At 46.7% G+C, this 15,507-nt stretch overlaps 1 protein-coding gene across 1 annotated transcript in view; it reads right to left on the bottom strand.

Annotated features, from left to right (window-relative positions):
• bcas3 (BCAS3 microtubule associated cell migration factor) overlaps nucleotides 1–15,507 on the bottom strand; it is a 196,725-nt gene that overhangs the window by 143,773 nt on the left and 37,445 nt on the right. The window contains exons 14-15 of the mRNA XM_062473142.1: nucleotides 7,978–8,111; nucleotides 1,649–1,949 (exon numbers count right to left, since the gene is read on the bottom strand). Of these exons, the coding sequence (XP_062329126.1) occupies nucleotides 1,649–1,949; nucleotides 7,978–8,111 (435 nt within the window). The remainder of the gene's footprint in view (nucleotides 1–1,648; nucleotides 1,950–7,977; nucleotides 8,112–15,507) is intronic.

Here is a 15,507-nt window from a genome sequence, read left to right as displayed (position 1 = left end):
TAGAGAGTACAAATGTGTACAAGAGTGCGCTTTCACAACCATGTTGAGTGTGTGAAAGATGCTAGAGCCAATTATGAGCCACCTGACTTCAACCAAAATAATTAATTATTTATGGTTTGGGCAGTTTTAGCTAGTTTTGTTAATTTAGACCAAAGTCTGAATTAAAACTAAAGATTGACTTTTGGACAATGATAATAACCTTAAAACAGCAGGTTTAAAACCCATTTAGCAAAAAGAAAACACAATGAGTTTCCCCATCCCATGACTGCAGCACCATAATTAAAACACCTACTTTCTAATTCCCTAAAGATAGAACCCCAAATTATTGGTTTAAACTATCAAATACTCAAAAAATCGCTTTGGATTAAAAGCGTCTGCTAAATGCATAAATGTAAGAAATAGCCAAAGCCAATGGATATTCCAGAAACATTCAAGTATTAAAAACATTTAAACTCACCCTAAAATCCTTAATTTTTTTAAACTGTAATAAGTTCACTGTCAGTTTCCCTGCGGCCTACCCTGTTTCTGCACACACACACATACACACATTCATAAACACACACACACAGACTAATTGTTGACAGGTGGCCCTAAAGCCCTCCTTTGAAAAGAAAGTGTGATTTACGAGCTAGCCCCTTCTGACCGGGACTTTCATCGCTAATGCTACCAGAGCCGCACTCTCTCTCTCTCTCTCTCTCTCTCTCTCTCTCTCTCTCTCTCTCTCACTGTCTCTGATTCCCTCTGTCTGCCTTTCTAGCTCCACCACTTTCTCGAGCTCCCTGTCATTTTGTTTCCATATTTCTCTCTTTCCCTCCTCGGCTCCTTCTCCCCTTCCAGGGAGTAGCACAGAGCATTCCCGGGGCCTGATGTCAGCCTCTGGGTCTGACTGCATGGCTGATCCAGTGCTCGGGGACCGAACAGTAGTCATTAATAAACAGTGAGCAGGGAGGAGGGGGGAAAGGCCACACAAACAGAGGGTGAGGGTGAGAAGGGCCAGGGGAAGGGGTCTCGGCCTGGTGAGACACTGAAGGGCAGGAAGGGGAGGGAGGGGGAAGTGAAGGCGCCGTGGCAACAGAGCCAGAGAGAAGGGGACAGGGGGAGATGGATGAGTGTGGGGGGATATGACAGTAAGGGGTGAGGGGGGTTCTCTTAGACTAACTCAGAGGTTACGGTACATGAGCCGACTCACCCCTGACACTGGTGGCTGTCTGAACTCTTATCTGAAGTCATAGACTCAACACACACACACACACACACAGTACACAAACAGAGACACTTCACAAAAACACACAAGAACACACACACACTCTACGGTCTACGTGCTGATGCATGGGTGTGTGTGTGTGTGTGTGTGTGGTACCAGCCAGGCCAGGTGACTAGGACACACATCTCTTTGGCAGCCAAGGGTGGTGTTTGACAAACATGGGCCAAGGCTGTGACAGCCAGGCCGCTGTCCCCAGGCACAAGGTCTACTTGGGTGACTGAACTGTGTCACCCTGTAAGGAAACTGAAGCTGTGGCTGCTAGGCCGTATGGGTGAAGGGGGAGGTGTGGACGGTAAAAGAGGGTGGTGGAAGTGAATATTACAAATGTTTCTGCAGTGTGTGTGTGTGTGTGTGTGTGTGTGTGTATGTGTGTGTGGTTCTCACCGTGTAGCGGGGACCCCGAGGGGCTGCTGGAGAGCCCGGGGATGGGGCTGCAGCGGCCCCCGACCCCGCCTCCGCCTAGTCCTCCTCCCGCCCCCGCCTGCTTGCTGCTCAGCTCCTGCTCCATCTCCTCCAGGCCGGCGCTCTTCTGGAAGCGCGACATGCGGTTGACCACCCGCGGCGACATGTGTGTGCGGGCGCAGGGCGCCCCGCCGTAGGGGTTGATGGGGAAGACGTGAGAGGTGCCGCGCAGCGTGCTGATCACTACCCAACGGCTGTCCTGGCTGAAGCACATGTCCTGGACCTGGGAGGGGAGGGAGAGCAGGAAACAAAAAATAAAGATGACATTTAGCTTCACATTTAGCCTCAAACGGGCAACCAAGCTTTGAATGCGAGCAGCCAGGAACGCTGCTGTCGACAGGCTGAAGAAGGCCTGACTCATTCCTGGAACAGTGATTGTTAATCTCAGTAGCGGAAAAAAGGGTACACAGCGACACGCTTTTGTGGTGTTGTCTATTTGTTTTGTCTGGGATTAGGAGGCCTTGGAGTTCAACAACCCCAAACACAACCAAGGTGGGAGGTGAAGAGTATCAAAGGTCAACTAGAGATGTCCACACACATGCAACTTACTAAATCCCTGAAAGATGCAAAAAAGAAGCAACAAAGGGATTTCACACTGAGTCATCCGTGGTGGGGCACACTTGGAGGGCCACAGGATGCCTGGAAAAAACCCAGGAGGTTGGAGGGGTCCTCCAACCTCCACGGCAACTTTGGTCATATTACTGTAAAAAAAGGTGTGATTGTGTGAGCGGGTCTAGAGGATAAAGTAAGGTATGCTAGAGTGTGTTCTTGTATTTGTAGTGTGTTTGTAGGATTCAATAAAGTCATCTGAAATATACTAGTTAAGTTGTCAAATGGATGGTGTGTGTCTGTGTGTGTATGTGTGTTAGGGGGGAGGGGGCGGTTAGGAGTAGAAGGAAGGACAGAAGGAGCCAATGTGACAGCTGCCCTCACAGGTAGAACTGCAGGGAGAGGGCTCAGTTACAACATAAAGCATGGGTTATTATGGACTGTTTTTTGTCAATGAACAACTAACATGATGGTTTCTTGACTCACAAGTGGTGTCAAAATGCTTGGAAACCGTGTTACTGCATAGGTACAGTTATGATGGGTCGTGGAACTCATTTGAATTCCCTAACTTAAAAGCTTAACTCGAGCCCAACGTAACCGTAACTCAGGCTGCACAGCTACTGATTGGGAATGTGAGGGCATAGGACAGAAACAACAAGGAAATAGGTTTCAGGGGAAGTGTCAAACAATCCCAGACACCACATCTTGAAGCGAGAGAGGTTCAAATTCCCATCCCATTTCAGACTGAGACAGCCTCGCGCTGCGTCTGCAGCTCTGGCCCCACTTCAGGAGATAACATCACCCCGAGCATCTCAGACACGCAGCAGATACCAGCAGAGAAACCCAGGCCGAGAGACAGAGAGAGAGAGAGACAGAGAGAGAGAGCGAAACGGGGGAAGAGTGTGCAGCGCAATTCAAAGAGTGGTTGAGTGAGGAGAAGAGGTCTGCATAGAGAATGAATGGAGTCACTATCATCTTAATAGCCCTGTTTGAAGGGGGTGCATATTATGAGATGTCTGCCTCCTCTTTAGTCAGTCAGCTATGTGTACCTGATGGCCTCCTTTATCTCCAGTGAGGGTGGGATGGGCCATAATTGTGCAGTACAATAACATTTAATGGGCGATCCTTTCGCATTCCAGCGGGCGGGTAACTTTACCTGACCTTTGTTTAAAGGTGATTTAAAGCCTATTTGGAGCAGGATGGATAGATGGAGGGATGGATGAATGGAGAGATACTGAAAGTCTGAGAAGTCAGATACACAAACCAGAGGCATTTTGGTTTGAGTGGTCTAAATAACAATGTGGGCATCACGGCACCTATAAAGGTGTGTGTGTCTATTGTTGTGGAGTTGATGGTTTTTCGAGATTAGATATCTTAAAGGCAGCAGACTGCCTTTACTGGTTTATTGGGACAGTTTGCCACGTAATAGCAAACAGACAACACACAGACAACACACAGGTCTCACAAGCATTCACTAACATAGAACAGGTACACACCAAGGTGTCACGCACACGCACACACCAGACAACAACCCAGATGGCCGCTCCCTTGCGTCTCCAGGTCAGACAGCAGACAAGGTGATGTCAGACACATCATGCTTCAGGTGTTCAAAGTGTCTCTCGTCTTTATCAGGAACACTGATTAGGCTGATTACGGCGTCCGTTCACCGAGCAGGAACTGCAACTGGAATGGCAGGAATGCTCTCGAAGGATGAGTGGAAGACGGAGAGAATGACAGCAAGTGATGAACAGATAACTAAAAAAAGATGAATAGTTGAGAGAGTGAGAGATGAGGAAAGAGACAAAAGTAGTGAGCGTAAGGAGACACCTATCCTCTGAAGAAAAGAATAAAAGACAAAAAAAGAAAGGGGAAAAAAAGAGACACACAGAAACACCATGACCTTTACTGTCATCAAACTCCGGTTCACACTCTGGTTTCTAACGGCACCGCGTCCTCTACAGTACAAGGAAAACCACATCTGAGCTCTGTTTACCCCGGCCGGCCACGGGTCATCGGTAGCGAGCGATGTTCAGTGAGTCGGAGCGAGCCGGAGAGCTGAGGGGAGATAAGGGGTTGTGCCGGCCCACCTAGCCAGCGAACTTTATCACTCTCCAGTGTGTTTGTTCTGCTGTAAAGGTGATAACCCTGGGGGCCTCTGTGCGTCTGTACTCTGATGGGTGTGCTGTGTGTACCCCCCCCCCCCCCCCCCCCCCACACACACACACACACACACACACAGAGACACACACACCCCCCAGGATCAAAGCCTGAGAGGTTGGGCGGGCAGCAGGTCTTCTGTTAGGGGGGTGACTTATTAACTACCAAGGGTAGGTGGTTGATCTGAAAGACTGATATGAAGGCTGTGCGTGTGTGTGTGTACTCGATATCCCAGAAGCCTGGGGGGCGTTTTTGTTGACTAACCACTTCTCACCCATACCGCAATGCCTTCCGTGTGGTGCCAGCCTGCATAGGGCGCCAGGGGTGGAGCACAAAGTGCAGACTGCTCATGAGTGCTCGGGCCTCTACCATTGGTTACATGCAGAGTGCGAATTATACAATGACAATCGGGGGGGTCAACTTCTTCTCCAGGGCGTGTATCGACCCCCCCGACCTGTTGTTTTTACCTCTTTTGGGGGGGTCTTAATTAAGTCTTAATTAGGGCGGGTCAGACCCCCCCCCCCCCCAACACCCCCCAGTAATTTGCACCCTGGTTACATCACTGGCCGTCAGATGGCCTCTCACCTCAAAGGTCCAAACAGAGGAGAGGAACTCACACAGGCCCATATTGTTACTGTATGACTGTCTCTGAATCAATGACTTTCGAGCACTTGGTCCCCACGAGCATGTTGCATGTCTGGTGTGACACATGCTGCTCATGGTCAAAGCAGAGGGCCGTCCCTCCAAACGTGACACTACTGGTGTTTACAAGGGTCTCAGGCTCCCACAGGTAAATATTAGTTCTTCTAGTGCAAATACAACCTCCCAAGCTGCCCATCAAAAACACTTTCATCACTTCATTATACTATGGGACAGACTGCTGGGTTAAACTAAACAGCAGATAGACTGTATAATATACATATTGTATAATAAATATACTGTATGTAGTAGGGTCCAAATGTCTGAGATCACACTGAACACCGAAAGGGGGAATTGAAGACAGAGAAAGTCAAGCACTCTGTGACATAAAAAAAAACAAAAAAAACAAAAGCTCCTTGCAAAGTTCTGCAAAACCCGATGATCCCAGCATGATATGACAAACTTGTGGAGTCCATGCCAGTTTGAGTGCACGCTGTCATTAAAGTGCCAAGAAAATACCCAGAATACCCAATATTCAGAAATTAATGTACATTTTTCTACTTTTCACTCAAATTGCTAAACTGATTCACATTTTTGGACCATATGTATATACTGTAATAATAGATGCAATATGTGTATATTGCATCTATTATTGATATGATACTGTATGTTGTAGCATACAGGTACAAACACGCGCACACACAACAAATGTCCAGTCCTTAATAACTTAATAGAGCACCTTAAATGCTCTCTAAGAAAGTTACCTGTCTCAGTCTCAGTGGTAATGCATATGTCTGGCCTGGCAGGAGAGAGCAGTTTAGTTTTTTTAATACCCACACTTCAACTGACCGGAGAGGAAAGCTGAACTCTCCCGTGGCTCCAGTGCTTTTAAGGCCCCCGGCAGCTGTTCCCCCTGGCGTGTCATGTGAGACCAGAGGATGCAGGCCGCATGCTCCAGCACTAAGTGGGGAGTTTGGCTTTCCCTGCTGTGACACGGCGGGGGATACGTTCTTTTGGACGGGCGCTCTCTGTTGGAATTTGACTTCCCATCTTTCCCCTCTCTCTCTCCTTTCCTGCCTCTCTTCATCTATCACTACTGGCTTTTACCCTCAACTCAAGCTCCTACTTTCCTGCATCTACAGTGCCGGTGACAGAACCAAGACCAGGACCAGGACCTGACAAGGACCAGGACCAGTATCTGACAAGGACCAGGACCGCCGTGTGTAAAAGAATACTGATTATAAAAGGGGAACATGATGAGGCCACAGCCACAAGCATGTGCCTCTGAAACACAAATCTTTCGTGAGCAGTAAATCCATACTACACAGACCAAGCCCTGTCAATCAGCCTTTAGCGTATAGGAACTCTTTGCTATGGAAGTGAGTTGTAAGGCATTGTAGGACAGATTAAGAGATACAGCTCAGCCATGTTTTTGCTTGTCCAGTTTTGTGAGTTTTTCTCCTCAGGGGAGGAAGACAGGAAGAGTCTCGTCTAGGGTGCGACAAATCTCCTCTGGCTCCATGCATTGGGTGTGTGTATGTCGGACAAAGAGAAAAAGTGTGTGCGTGTGCAAGCATGTAAGTGAGATGCCTCCTGTGATAGCAGATACATTGGTCCACAACTTCAGAGAGAACTTTAATGGTGGACGTTACTCAAAAGTAGGCTTGAGTTTACCTCAAAATTTAATAAATGTAATGAAGTTAGAAAGAGAGGAAGAGATAGAGGGGAAAGAGAGAGAGAGAGAGAGAGAGAGAGAGAGAGAGAGAGAGAGAGAGAGAGAGAGAGAGAAAATGAGAGGGCCATCCCTCCTTGTAACACTGTTAAGATTGTTTGTATTAGAGATAGAAGCTGAGAGAGGGAGAGAAGCGGGTGAGAGTCTGTAGAGTGTATGTTTTCAGGAGAGGGAGAGAGGGTGGGACACAGACAGAAAGAAAGCGCGAGAGAGAGAGAGAGACAGAGAGAGAGAGAGAGAGAGAGAGAGAGAGAGAGAGAGAGAGAGAGAGAGAGAGAGAGAGAGAGAGAGAGAGAGAAGAGAGAGTGAGAGGGAGAAACTGCCTGTGCAACTACTGTGCGAGGAAAACACACAGGCCATTTAACTGAATGAGAGAGTGAATGTTGTTTGAAACTCGCCATGCCCTATTTCTCTTACAAATTGTCTCTGCTCTTTAAAAGAGTGTTTTCTTTGGACCCCCATGAATCGATTTGGGGGGGGGGGGAGGGGGGAGGCTGCCATTGGACAGCTGTGAGGAATTGAGCTTTGCAGCTGAGTGAGAATGTAACGAGGCTGGCCGTGGCTGCTAAATCATCCTTCATATCAATTAGAGAGTGTAAACCCAGGTCACACCCCATCCTGTTTGTGTTCTCCACCCCCTAACATCAACTGGACTTACACCCAGTGGTATAAACACACACACACACACACACAGTAGAGGATCACACACCCTGGCACATTGTGTTTGATTGGATGTGTGTGTGTGTGCGCGCGTGTGTGTGTGTGTGTGCAGTCAAATACACGCCCTCAGAGGAGCCATGCTCCTACGCCTCACACATAGTGGCACGCAGTAGTCTTCATGTTGAGCAGAGAAGCTCGGGATGGTTTGAGCCACAGGGCTCCTCTGCTCTGTAAAGCATTACCCTATTGAAGCTCTCCAGGGTTGTCTCAATGACAAGGTTTAGAGACAAAACAGGCTGCAGCCATGATCAAAGAGCAGCTTAAGATGCATGTCTAGAGCTCTAATGATACACAGGCAACACAGGCGCGGGTGGCCCGACTCCACATGCACAATTTCAAATATAACAAACACTAAGTTCCATCGGGAGAAATAAACAAAATACAGTTTCCTACGGGTGTGTGCTCAAAGCACTGTAATGCTGGAGTGTGTACGTGAATGTGCGCGAGCCTTTACCTTTGCCTCCGTCTCCCCGCGGTGCAGGGTGTAGAGGTGATGCACCGCGCTCTGGGACGAGGCCCAGGGGTGCGTGAGGACCTGGAAGACGTGGAAGTCGTGGCCCAGCGTGTCGGCCGTCACCAGCAGCATGCCTGGTGAGAGAGGGAGCGCTGGTCAGCTGAGACACACACTGGGCACCTGGTCTGGGGCTCAGCAGGTTGACCTACCACAAGCTGGCCACAGACGCTGGGATCTCCCAATTCATGCAAGATCCTTTCACAGGATACTAATGATGAATAATACTATGTTGAGGAGTTTTTTTTGACCTAGCACTGTCACAGTGTCTGTCCTGGGCATGAAGGGTAAAACATGAGCGGGCAATATAACCAAAAAGTTAAGTTTTTTGCAATGGCATGGTTTATCTTCATAATTAAATGAAGGATCATTTCAGATATGCGCCTATGTCAACGCAGTGGTAACAAAACAATTTAATTCACCAATACTACATTTACAGTATTTAGGCTAATGGATATAAAACTAAAACCTCACCCACAACTGAAGCCATTTTACTTGAGAAAAAGGGTCATTGGAATGTAGTTAATAACCAAACCACTGGACCATGCAAAAACAGACAAATCCAACAAAGTTGGATGTATCAGCGCCACCATGCCTTTAAACAAACAAACCACCCCTTTAAAATAGGCAAGCTATCGTTTGTTGTAGTCGTAAAACGCAACGTTATCCCTAACATCATAATTTGTTCCCCGGTTGAAAGTATAACCCATGCTGTCCTCTTCTTGGAAGGGCTGGGAGGTGTGTGTGTGTGTGTGTATGTGTCCCTGTTTCATCACACGACCACAGTGCAGCTCAAGTGCAACCTCCGCTGACAGGACCATTCATTTCTGGCCAGTTTTATTTGAAGTTCGTCAAACTCCAGAAAGTATAGGCCTTTACTGTAAACAACACACTCAACAAACCACACCAGAACAAACCCAAAATCTAAACGGGCTGTCTATGCACTGCAGAGTTCGACAGAGCCCTAAAAACAGTCTCCAAACCTGAAACCTTTATACTCCGCCAGCAGCACAGCACTCCAGGCCTCGGCCCACAGACTCACTCGACAGGAGAGTAATTAGTCATTTTCATATTTTTTCCGTTGTATCTTTTAGATTGCAGCAGGTTTTCATTAGTGGGAAGACGTTATTGGGTGGCATCTCAAATGCGGAGGAGGGTTGGAATGGCATGAGATTAGAGGACCTCAGCAGCACGTGCGTGTGGGATAGAACAGACTCCCCTCCAGGGTGAAGAACATGGGACAAAATGATCTCAACACAATCTACTCCAACATTTCTAGGTGTATATCCAAAAATGTTCATCAGCCCTTGTATTTTAGGTGTGGAGATGGCCTAAAGGTGGAGGAAGGAGGCATGAGTGGAGGAGGGAGGGCACTCAGAAGAGGGAGGGAAGCAGATATTGGACGGGCGACAAAGACGATGAAAGGAGAGGGGAAGAAGAAGAAAAAAGGCAGCGGGCCAAAGCATTAGACGGCGGTTAGCTATTCATGCTGTATCAGAACGACCAAAAACCCAAGCATAGGCCCTGGCCCATAAACTGGAGGGAAAAAAAACCACGCCCCAAATGAGGTGCCAAGCCACAAGAAGCATTTGCGTCAACTGGGACTACATGGAAAAGACTGGGCCCTTCTAATTATAGAGGCTGGAAACGGAAGCGGGGTGATTAGGAGTTGAGGCGCTGCGGTCTGTTTATCTGGGAGCTTCCTCTCTCCCTCTCTCCCTCTCTCCCACCAACCCACCCACCCTTCTTTCTTTCTTCCTCCCTCTCTGGTCATCAGTCCATCCCGCCCACTGCGCCAACATGTGACTGGCTGGAGTCTTTGACAGATAAGGCTTGGGCCCAGGCTTCTGCTGATGGTACGCTCTTTGCTCCAAAAAAGCAATTCTGGGCCCAGCGCTACTAGTGCCCCGGGCTGGGGCTTTTGTGGCCTTGTTGAAATACAGAGGCCCTCATCGAGAGGCGTCAGTCGGTTAGCCCGCGGGAAGCCCAAATTAAAAAGGAGGCTCGCTGGTCGGCGGGCGAGCCATGGCCGCTTTAAAAGATCTGTTGGGGAAAACGTGAAGCCGTAGAGGCACCGGCTGACACATCCTATTTATAACACCTTGTCCCAGAGGGCGAAGTGTTATTTACAACGTTTTCGTATGAAAACGGGTTGGCACGCACACACACACACACTAGGCCGAAGCTAAGTGAGAACCTCTAATTTGCCATGTGTGTGAGACATGCGTCCACATGGACGTGAGGCCAGTGATATAATCATTTCCATGAATACCAAGTCTCCTTCTCTTTCTTTCTGGACCACTATAGGACTTCTTTTCTTGTTTTGTTTTGCTACAGACTTTCTGTCACGTCCCTAACCGTGCAAACACAAAACATCTGTTCAGTCCCATTAATAGTGAGAGGATGTTTCATTTCCATAGTAGCCGGGTCTGCATTTTTTCTGAGAAAGAGATTGAGAAAGAGACAGAGAGAGAAATAGTGTGTGTGTGTGTGACAGAGAGAGAGAAATAGTGTTTGTGTGTGACAGAAAGAGAGAGAGAGAGAGAGAGATAGATAGAGCAAGAAAGATAGAAAGAGGGAGGGGGGTAGAGAATTGAAGCAGGCGATGAGGTCTCCCACTTGGCAACACAAAGGGCAGCAACAAAACAAGTCCCCTTTCTAATTAACAACACTTGGCTCCAGAAAGCTTTCAAAAAAAGGGGAAATCTCAAATCATAACCATGTGTAAACCTTAAAAGGGAGGACACTGGGGAATCAGAGTGCTCTGGTGTCAAGGGACGCATAGACTTCTGAACAAATGAGAGCAACTCACTACCAGTGGAGTATCCATCACTGTGGCGGTTTCCTCTGTCGGGTTAGCTGTTGGGAGTGCTTGTTTGTGTGTTGCTGATTCTGGAGTGAGTGTGCATACTGTGTGTGTATACGAGTGTGTGTGTATGCGAGTGGGTGTGTGTATGGCTGTCTCTGTTGACTGCGTCCGTGCTGGGCTTATCGAGGTGTTTATGAAAGCGGGCGGAAAGCCCTCACAGGGGTGCAGTAAAGTGGGCTCCGGCCACACATCAAAGCCACCCACTTGTCCCAGACCAGGCTCAGAGGTCCCTCTCCCTCTCCCTCTCCCTCTCCCTCTCCCTCTCCCTCTCCCTCTCCCCCTCCCCCTCCCCCTCCCCCTCCCCCTCCCCCTCCCCCTCCCCCTCCCCCTCCCCCTCCCCCTCTCCCTCTCCCTCTCTCTCTCTCTCTCTCTCTCTCTCTCCCAAATGGTCGATATGCTGTTTGTCTTTTACGAGGAAACTCCTGAAGATTCACCTGCTTTGTTTAGAAAGGGGACTTTTTTTATGTTGACCAGGGGGGTATTCCAGGTAGCAGGTTTAGTGAAAACTTTGAGTTGTTTAACCCTGAAAAGAGGCTTACTCCGAGGTGTCCGTTCCAGAAAGAGAGGTAACGAAACCTTTTGGTAAGTTTCCATGGTAACTTACTCTGTGAAACTAACCTGCTAGGTTAACGTTACCGTTTCCCGTCACAATCTGTAATGTATTTTAGCAACATTGTCAGCCCTTAGGCCAACATCGCTAATGTTACTCGCCGTGGACGTGCACTCAGAACTGACCAAATGCTTTTTGGCACTGAAATAAAGACAAATAATTGAAATTGTATTTGGTCTTCTTCATTGCCTACAAATAGAAATCTAACAATGAGTATGTTTATTGGCTATTGTTCCTATAATTTACATGATTCACCTGTGACCATGTACCATCCTGTAACTGGTGTTTCAGCAAATCTATTTCAACATCGTAGGGGGTCAATATTGGCCAAACAACTGAAACTAATTCCCCTATGGTTTGAAGGAAGATGGGAAACTGAACAGTGTATTAACATTAACCAAATAATGCCGATACCAATGGAATTACAGTTATTCGACTCTATGGGTTAAATCAGAGCAAGAATGGTCAAAGTAAGGTAAAATAATAAAATAATTTAATCATATTGCAAAAGAATGAAATCAATGAAGGTTAACTATTACCTACTCTACCATGATTATTGTAAACTAGAGATAGAAAGCAAGAGGTGAGGAAGAAGGAGTAGGACAAGCCAGAGCTGAGGAGAAGGTCTCAGGAGATCAAGAATCCACAGATGCTTCACAATTCCTTTTATACCCAAAACAACTAATAACACCACAATCTTGACCCTTACTTATCAACATGACTAGCAATGCCACAGTAAGTTACACAATGATGTGTGAGAGCCATCAAGTTGAGACATCCAGTAACTCCAGATTTTACCATATGAGAGGTGGGGGCAGGTTGATAGCCTTACAAGATCAGCCTTTATTCTTCTGCCCTAAGTACACCATCTCTTGGTCAAAATAGAAAGTCAGAAAATTCAACAATTAATATTGATATAGATTATTGTTTCTACAATTAACATCACCTGTTACATGCATCCTCCTGTAACTGGTGTTCCAGTAAATCTTTTTCAAGATTATCCTGACCATCTCTTGGTCAGTTTTTGGCAATTCTTCATGAGGTGCAATTTGTACAACTAATTTACTTGTAACAGGGAATACATGGGATTGCATTACATTTCACAGTTCCACATGCAGAATTCACCTGCCATTAAATGAACATATCACTGTATACTGCATCCATGCTCTGTTCAACAGGATCAGAATGTGCAAATCGTTTTTTATATTAATTATTCTCATAATGTCAGTGTAACTGACAATTCCACACAAGCCTGTAAATAAAAGTACATGTATCTACGCAATATAGTCAATATAGCCAAAATACAAAAATTCCTGTATTTTGTAGCAATTCAATGAGGGGATCCCTCATTGAATTGCTCCTCCCAAGGTTTCTTCAATTTTTTCTCCTGCAGTGAGTTTTTCCTTGTCTTCCTTGAGGGTTTAGGTTGGTTGAGGGGCAGTTCTATGGGCGTATGTGAAGCCCTCGACATGCTTGCGTGTAAAAAGGGCTATACAAATACATTTTGATTTGATTTGATTTGAAAAGCATTCTGTTGGGGGAAACTGCTATTACAAGTTGAAATAGGCACCAATTGATATTTACTTTGTATCATGTCGATATATGATTAAAACCAAGGTGACTTCGAGGCTACAATCACAAGCGTATAGCTTAAGCAAAATATGTCTTACCTGTTTGTAGTATGTTTTTATATTTAATATAACATTGAACATGCTATTTTATTAAGTCTCCCACTTTTTCTTCTGTAATATTAACGGTATGGACTGGCTATTACATCAAATGTATGCATTGACTTGGCAGTTTGTCTCCCACGCCAATTGTATACGCTGCTACAGCCGTGTTGCTTTTTTTCCGTAATATGTGCTCAGATTGAACAAGAAAAAAAACTTAGATCTGAAGTGTGGTGAAGTAGGACAAGGTTTTTTGTTGCTGGGTGCCATGGTGGATCCCAGTATCGGAGCTCCATTGATGTTGGCTTTTAATAGTTCTCATGCGCGCGCTTAACTCAGAGTTGACGTACTCCGAGTTGAGTTAACAAATTCAAAATCAGCTTTTCTGGAACCGAGTTTTCAGAGTTTCCAATTTTAAAGTAACTCAACTCAGAGTTCAGGGTTAGGCTCAGAGTTTGTTAAACCCGCTACCTGGAATACCCCCCAGGAGGCTTCTACAAACTCATCTTAACCCTTGTGTTATCTTCGGGTCATTCTGACCCATCAGTCATTGTGACCCGCCGTCGTATTGCGACAACTTTACTGCATAAAAAAAAAAGTGAAGCATTTTCTTTTAACCGTTGGGCTGTCTCAGACCCCCCACATTGCAAAGGTTAAAATATTTTTTTTTGTATTTGTTTTTGTATTGGGTAAAATTGGGTAAACACAACAATGGTTCGTTATGAACCTTTGGGTCATGTGACCCGAAGGCAGCACAAGGGTTAAATGAGGTGGAAAAGAAGATTGAATGGAGGGATAGATAGAGAAAAGGAGGGGGGAGGGATAGAGGAAGCAAGGGTGGATGGTCAAACGTGTTTTTTTGTTGTTTGTTTTTTCTCTCTTTTGGTGTTTTGTTGACCGTCGTGATGACCGGTACAGATTCCATGATGGTCGATGGTGGGTGTAGAGGCCGGGTACAAGTGTGGGCACGTTCCCCCTTGTCCCGACACTCACCACCACCTCTTCACAGCCATCTTGCAGTGGAGAAGCTTTATTTGCACTTGGCACCAGGGCCTGGCACGAGCGGGCACAGCTGGCATGGAGCCTTTAGCATGGACTGCAACCGCTCTGGCTTGGACTGGCTTGCTCAAGCACTCTTAACTCCCAAAACCACATCCACAATTCACTCTGGGAGCGTTAGTAGGGAGAGAGAGAATGAACGAGGTAAGGGGTGAAGGAGGGAGGGAGGGGAAAAGGTGCTTACGGTTCATTTGATCTACAGTGGGGTGAAACCGAGGAGTGTGTTTTTCTAACTGCATCACAGCCAGACCACCAGTGAGCTGAGCTCATATATTAATAGATTGTGTGTGTGTGTGTGCGTGTGTATATACATATATATGTGTGTGTGTGTGGTGTGTGACTGTGTATGTGTGTGTGTGTACGTGGTGTGTGTATCTGTGCATGTGTGTGTGTGGGTGTGTGTGTGTGTGGTGGTGCGACCTCGCCGAGAGGCTGCCATTAGTTGAATATTAAGATGTTGGTGGAGCCCACTAACAAGGCAAAACCTGTCTGCCTTTTCAAGACATGCCGCCTTACTGGCCAAGCAGGGCCTGTGGGTGGCGGCCAAACTGATGGAGCGTGGCTGAAAGTGAGAAGCGGTCAGTACTAGATTATCTCGGTAGATTTTAAGTGGCGAGCTACACTTAAATCCATCATCTGTGCATGGAACGCTTGGGTGTGTTTGCACTGCTCGGCGTTCCTTACCTCGCCACCACAAAGTCGACTGGCACCGCCCTCTTTGCTGTCAAGAATGAGAGTCCAAGAGGCACAATCTAAATCAGTCATCCTAACCCTCACATCACTTTACACTTATTGTGTACTGTGTGTTTTACGTCTGCAGTGTACATTCTGTGCATGTGTACTGTGTGTATGTGTCCATGCTGTAATGTGTATGTGTGTGTGTGTGTCTTTGTGTTTTTTGTTTCGAAATCTGAACAAACACGTTCTCACAGTAGATTAGGCAAACCCCTTTTGTTTCCATGTTTAAAAGCTCCCGAAACAAATTTGTGGCGAACCACAATCTCCAGATAAAGAGCTGGGACTGCATAGGCGAGCAGCGACCGATGATAAAAAGCTTTAATCCTTTTCTCTGCAAACAGACAGTCGCCCCTCCAGTAATCTCCTTCCATTTAAATGTTTGCCTTTATTTCTGAGAGTGTTCTGTTAGCTAATGAATCCTCTCAAATGTTCGTCTCCACGGATCAGATTTCACAGTGCCCTCCCCGCGGTGCCGCTGGATCCAGAGGAGGTGTGTGAGGGACAAGCTGTTTTGTAAAATTGTGTGT

This window comes from Osmerus eperlanus, chromosome 11 (genome assembly GCF_963692335.1).
Source record: "Osmerus eperlanus chromosome 11, fOsmEpe2.1, whole genome shotgun sequence".
Lineage (NCBI taxonomy): Eukaryota > Metazoa > Chordata > Actinopteri > Osmeriformes > Osmeridae > Osmerus > Osmerus eperlanus.
The sequence above is the reverse complement of the archived record's forward strand: the minus strand, read 5'-3'. Positions and strand labels throughout refer to the sequence as shown.